Source organism: Stegastes partitus, unplaced genomic scaffold, assembly GCF_000690725.1.
Source record: "Stegastes partitus isolate 25-593 unplaced genomic scaffold, Stegastes_partitus-1.0.2 Scaffold911, whole genome shotgun sequence".
NCBI classification, from domain to species: domain Eukaryota; kingdom Metazoa; phylum Chordata; class Actinopteri; family Pomacentridae; genus Stegastes; species Stegastes partitus.
In genome coordinates, this window is record NW_007578642.1 from 96,505 (window position 1) to 102,752 (window position 6,248).

The 6,248-nt window shown below is 47.9% G+C and overlaps 2 protein-coding genes across 2 annotated transcripts in view; both read right to left on the reverse strand.

The window, feature by feature from the left end:
• The window catches only part of crebl2 (cAMP responsive element binding protein-like 2), a 10,741-nt gene extending 10,578 nt beyond the window's left edge, over window positions 1–163 (reverse strand). The window contains exon 1 of the mRNA XM_008293769.1: window positions 158–163. The gene's annotated coding sequence lies outside the window, so the exon portion shown is untranslated. The remainder of the gene's footprint in view (window positions 1–157) is intronic.
• tbk1 (TANK-binding kinase 1) overlaps window positions 1–6,248 on the reverse strand; it is a 20,384-nt gene that overhangs the window by 5,605 nt on the left and 8,531 nt on the right. Inside the window, exons 2-13 of the mRNA XM_008293778.1 lie at window positions 5,311–5,398; window positions 5,090–5,230; window positions 3,973–4,102; window positions 3,664–3,845; window positions 3,408–3,568; window positions 3,224–3,334; window positions 2,551–2,730; window positions 2,278–2,474; window positions 2,073–2,131; window positions 1,501–1,592; window positions 1,310–1,411; window positions 433–511 (exon numbers count right to left, since the gene is read on the reverse strand). Of these exons, the coding sequence (XP_008292000.1) occupies window positions 433–511; window positions 1,310–1,411; window positions 1,501–1,592; window positions 2,073–2,131; window positions 2,278–2,474; window positions 2,551–2,730; window positions 3,224–3,334; window positions 3,408–3,568; window positions 3,664–3,845; window positions 3,973–4,102; window positions 5,090–5,230; window positions 5,311–5,397 (1,521 nt within the window). The 5' untranslated portion in view covers window position 5,398. The remainder of the gene's footprint in view (window positions 1–432; window positions 512–1,309; window positions 1,412–1,500; window positions 1,593–2,072; window positions 2,132–2,277; window positions 2,475–2,550; window positions 2,731–3,223; window positions 3,335–3,407; window positions 3,569–3,663; window positions 3,846–3,972; window positions 4,103–5,089; window positions 5,231–5,310; window positions 5,399–6,248) is intronic.

A 6,248-nucleotide genomic window follows, 5' to 3' on the forward strand; every position in this document is an offset into this window, starting at 1 on the left:
ACACCATAGCAACCATTTGTTTAGTCACAGATTTGGAATTAAGGTAACGTGCATATCCTAAATATCTTGGCTGATTTCACATGAACGTGACGGGTTTTCTTCATCCATGCAAGTAAATATCAAGATTATTTTTTCTTGGAGAATACCTGAAACACACCAAACACAACGTGCTAATGCTGTGGGAATTACGTGAAACACCTCTTCAGATCTATGCTAACGCAACGTGATGCTAATACCAAGGCCTTAGGCAGCACCTCAAACAGCTCTGCATCATCGCAGGTGTGGTTAAAGCGTCCTGACGTGAAGGTTAAGCACACCGTCCAAACTATCAGAACCTGGACTTCATCAGTTTAACACCTTACAGTAAGTTTTACACGTGTAACGTAGACGACATGTAGGCAGTGAAAGATGGAGAAGAAAGCCAGCGCTCACTCTGAGGACTTTCTTGTGCATGTCTGAGATCTCGTCGTATTCTGAAGACAGCATGTTGGCCTGCATCAACACCTCGAACCTGGACAGAGACAGACAGTCGTTAGCTCACAAGCTAGTTCATGAATCAAAGCCTTTAACTCACTGCTGCTGCATTCAGACACTTGAAGGTTTAAAGCTTCATTCAGACTCCACGGCGACAGCGAGACGAGGCACCGTGTTGGTCCAACAGGTCATCAGAACATCCAGGGACATAGGAAACAGAATAATAAACGTATCAACTCGTTCCTGCTGGAAATGCAGCAGCTTCTCTCCTCGTATGGATCCTGCTGCTGTCTGATGCTGAAGCTATTTAATGAACAGCTGGAAGCAACAAACTCGACTCCAAACCTCGATCAGGTTTAGTCTGAACCTGACCGTCACAGCCTGTGAACTTTTGTTCTCTGGGAGGTTTCTGGACCAACATTGCTGCTGACACGCTCCTCTCATCCTGATGTGCAGGATTTCATTTTGATATCTCGTCATCCTGTGTGATAGGACTCCAGTATCAGTGCCAGTCCTTCTTATGACTTCTCTGTTCTCGTCTTGTTTCACTTCTCTTCAGTTTCAGTAACGTGCTGTTTTCACAACTCGGTTTCTACGAAGCGCTGCATTTTAAATGTTATGCTTTTGAGCAACATGTAGTAAAAAATGAAGTTTTATCTGATCTTAAATGTGTAAAAAGTCCGTCTGTGTTTGTGACTGAGCTTCAGACTTGTGTTGTAGATAAACGAGTGTTTGCTGTGAACGCTGATCTAATCTGTCTTCATCTTCCCTCCTGGCCGTCCTGCAGCTTTAAACCGTGTTCAGACAAACTCCAGCTGACGGTGGCCTCACTTACAGCTGCTCCGTTTTCTCCAGCATCTGTGTGCAGTAGTTGCACAGATGGAACACCTCCGACTTCTTGTGCAGGATCTCGCTGTAGTCCTCCTTCATCAGCTCACTGGGAACACAAAGAGGCAGAAGCTGCTGAAGCACGAAGACCAAACGTCCGTCAGTCGCTGATTTACAGGAAGACTTCCGTCGACTCACATCAAACCTCGAACTCCTTTTCGCACCAGCTCCTGGTAAACCAGCAGAGACTCGGAGGTTTTCCATAAATGTCCGACGTCACCTGCAAAAGTCTGAGCAGCAACATGAGGAGGATCATGAACACATGAACACATGAACACATGAACACAGCGAGTCTGGAGTCCGTTAACGGATCCTTTATCAGAAAAAAGCTAAACAGGAGATAAACACTGGAGTCCAGTTTCAGGAGAACTTGTGGAGCTCAGAATGTTTGATGGAGGAAACGATGACGGTGAGAGAATAAAGCAGATTAACACTGAGCTCAACGTTAAACTAATGTTTGGTGAATGTTCGTCTCTTTCACGTGAGCCGAACATCTTTCCACATGTAGCTAATGTTCATATGAATCCTACCAAACAGCTTCACCACCTGGTGCAGGTGAGTCCAGAGTGACATCACCAACAGGTACCATTTATTGATCCAGTCTTTTGGTTTATGAGGCAACGTCTACATTATCTAAAGGAAAACACACACGCTTGTTTGTGTCCAGTGTTCTGACGTGCTTTGTGCTGTGACTGGGTTCGGGTCAGTACCTTGGCGTAGCTGGCGTCCAGGTCCAGGTCGTAGCGAGGCTGAACCTTGGGAGGACTGGCTGTGAACAGAAACACAAACGGGAGTCATTCTGTGGCTCTGAGAGCTTCAGTCCTCCTTAAAGTCACCCAACCAGTAAAGTTAAAGCTGTTCAAACGGATCTGAAGTCAGAGCCGGTTCCTCTGAAGCCCGATCAGACAAACGTACGATCTTCGAAGATGAGGCCGACGGTGGCGACGGACTCGCGGCTGACCAGCATGATGGGGTTGTCTCTGGACGTCTTGGGGAAGGTCTTGGCCTGGCGGTTGGGGTCGAGGACGAGGCGGCGGCCTTCGTACAACAGCTCCTGGTTGTGCAGAGGGATGCTGGTCCGGCGGCAGAGCAGCTCCTGGAACAGCGCCGCCCTGTGGACACACGAGGAACAGCGGTCAGACAGAGTCGACCGTCAGCCGCCTCCTGCCGCCTCCTGCTGCTGCTTACGTGTTGTACTCGTGGATGTAGACGTGGTGCAGCGTGGCCTGCTGCAGGCTGAAGACATAAACCACCGTCCGGTGCAGGATGTCGTTGGTCTCTGCGAAGAACTGATCGAAGCCCCAACATTTCTCCTGATCGGCCTCCAGGATGTTGGCGAGGACGGGAGTCAGGAGGCTCTGCAGACCCCTGGACACCACGGAGAACCCATCAGACTCAACACCAGAGAAGGTAACGAGCTGATTCAGACTCAGGTCTTACAACTTTAGAACAATTTCTGCTCCACCATGAAGATGTTTGTGAAGTTTTAGCTCGACACATCAAATCCAAACCGTCTGTCGGCTCAGTTCAGACGTTTTCTTCTCACATTAAAACCTGAACAACAACATCTGAGGCACGAGTGAAGATTAAAACAATAATCAGATCTTTATCTCTGAGCTCAAACACTGAACGCTTCAGTTTCATTGTCTGACTCACCTGCCGTCAGATGATTGATCCACACAGAGAACATTTCAGGTTTTATCTTTAACACGTCCTCACATGTTGTTGTTCACTACAGATATATATATACATCTGTATTTTCTGCTCTAATAGTTCCAGCTAGCTTGAACCTGCTGGAGCAGAGGCTGCTGTGTCGGGGTTTCAGGTGAGTTCAGGTAACAGGTAACAGGTGAGTTCGTACTTGGACAGACTGCAGGAAACCGGCATCTCGGTGCTCCACTCGATCTTCCCGTTCTCACACTTCTGGTGTCCTGAAATGGTCCCTGAAGGTTTCTCTGTGATAATCTTATACCTGAAACACACAAAGCAGCAGGTGAGCTTCCTGCCGCTACACCTGAGCTCAGAGCCACAGGAAGTTGTCTCACATGACTTCCTTGTTCCTGCGCGGCCCCTCGAACGGCCTGAAGGGGAGGCTGCCGGTGGCGGCGTGGTAGAAGGTGACCCCGATGCTCCACAGGTCCACGGTGGCGCCGTACTTCTTCTGGTGGTCCTTCCTCAGCACGGCGCGCTCGTACATGTCGGGGTGCTGAGCAGACAACGAGAAGGACAGGAGCTACAGGTGAGCACAGCTTACATCCCCAGGTGGGTTAGTTCCTCACCAGGTGCGTTGGTTTTCCTCACCAGGTACTCCTCGGTGCCGTACAGGGACACGAACTGCTCGTCGTCCTCCAGCTCTCTGGCGGCTCCGAAGTCGGTCAGCTTGTAGACGGAGCGTCCGTCCTCTCCGATCACTCTCATGATGTTTCCTGGTTTGATGTCTCGGTGGACGATGCCGTACTCTCTCAGGTGGTTCATACCTGCCACTGGAGGACACACAGCAGCCAATCAGAGACAGCTACGGCCTCCTGATGGACCTAAAGCACTTGTGGCCCAGGGTGTAGCTCTATCAGGTCAATGTGACACCAACGTAAAGACGGAACTGTTCCTCACCGACGTCATGAAGAACGATGAGGAACTCGTCCTCTGGGAGTCCGTAGGCGTTGGACGACTCCTCCAGAACCGTGTAGAGACTCCCGCAGGGACAGTACTCCATCACCAGGACCTTATGACGGGTGTTGGACTGGAGACGACGGCAGGAAGAGCCAGAGTTAAACAGGAAGTCTCTCACATCAGAACCTTTAAAGGGTTTCATCAGACGGAGGCTGAACGGTTTCAGAACAAACGTGTGTTTCTGGATCCTCGAACAGCTGAACAGGATTCATGTCGTCATCTGAGCTACTTAATCCATGAACCCTCAACTGTTCAATGAATCTCAGACTGTTTTAATAATCAACTAATCAGGATTTTTCTAGCAGCGTCAGTCTAACTCGGTGGTTTCAGCTCCTTCAGTCAACATGTTCTGGTTTCTTTCCTCTGTGACGGTAAACTGAACATCTCTGGACTGAACCAGACGCTGGAGGAACCTCTGATCCACGTTTTTCACCTTTTCCTGACATTTCAGACCAAACAGCTGATGGACTGATGAAGAGAATAACCAACGTGTCTTTAACATGTTTTCTTTGATTCGTTTGCTGCAGGTTTGGTTTGAGACGTGAATGCAGGTTTTATCTGTGCGTCTGTTCAGACTTGTGACGACGAGCACAAACCAGAGAAAACTATCTGTCAACCATCTGAAGCCACTCTGATGGTTTTAAGGAAACCCTGAGCTGCCTGCCAGGCTGCATTCAGGGCAGCAACATCCCAACGTGTTCAACCTCCTGAACACCAACGTTGAACATTTAAGGCTGTAAATTAAATAAACCGTTAATTAACTGGAACTAGTTTCACTGAGCAATCACCTGAAACGTCTGCAGCTCAAACGTTCCTGTGAAACCCTGATTGCTCTGCTTTAAACGTCCTCACATCACTTCTCTGCTTCGTATCTCAGACCTGCAGCACTCAGTCCACCAGAACCATCAGCAGGATTCTTTGGTCTGCTGTGAGACCTTCAGCTTGATTTTCTACATCTGACAGGTTTGTCTTTTTCTTCAGTGTCACAGAGTTCGACTGGATTAAATGAACACGTTAAACTGTGTCGGCTGGTTAACGAGTGAAGCTGGTTTCTCACCTCCTCCTCCACAGCGAACAGCTTGACGATGTTCTTGTGGTTGAGCTTCTTCAGAACCTCGAACTCTCTCATCTGGACGTCCAGCGGCCGCAGGAAGCTCAGGTTGTTGAACACCTTGACGGCGTAAAGGTCACCTGTTTTCTACAAACACGACAGAATCAAGATGTTAACTGATCAGACGGTATTGATCAGCCGATCAGCAGCGCGTGCTGATGTCGTACCTTGTGTCGTCCACGGTAAACGTTGGCCGTCGCCCCCTGACCGAGCAGGTCGGAGATCAGCCACAGGTAGTTAGTGGTGCTCTGCATCCTGCAACACACAAACAGCCNCTTTAACGGGGTTTCTGGGTGTGGACGGTGAGAAGCGTCACCTCTCCAGGAAGTGGTTGTTCTCGGCCAGCTCTTTGACCACGCCCTCCATCTCCTCCTTCAGCTTCTTCATCCTGAAACAACAGCAGAGTTAAACGGTCAGCTTGATGATGGAGATGATGATGGTGATGATGATGGTGATGGAGGTGAAGCAGCTGTTACCCCAGAGTCATCTCCACCAGGGTGTTCTGGCTCAGATACGCCTGAGGCTTCATCCCACTGGACACCAGAGGAAGAACCTTCTGAGGCAGCTGTTCCTGCAGCTGGAACACAGTTTACATCACACAGTCAACTTCTGCAGGCTAACCAAAGACTAACATTAGCCCAACGTTAACCTAAACCTGACACAACACGAAACTAAACCTACTGCTAAGCTAACTAAAATCTAACGTTACCTTAAACCTAAAATTACCCAACCTAAACTTAACGTTAGTCTAAACTCATTAACTAACCTAAACCTAACGTTAATCTAAACTCATTAACTAACCTAAACCTAACGTTAATCTAAATTTATATTAACCTAACCTAAACCTAACGTTAGTCTAAACTTATATTAACCTAACCTAAACCTAACACTACTCTAAAATGTACCAAACCTAGAGACAAAACACTACATAATTTACAGATTTAGTCACTTTCTGCAGACTAACCTAAACCCAACTTACACTAACCTAAACCTAACGTTAATATAACATTATCCAAAAACATTTATGGATGTTTTAAGGATTTTCAGCTAAATCTGACGACTCTTAGCGGTAAACATCCTGTTAACCCAAATCTGCCTTTTAAAA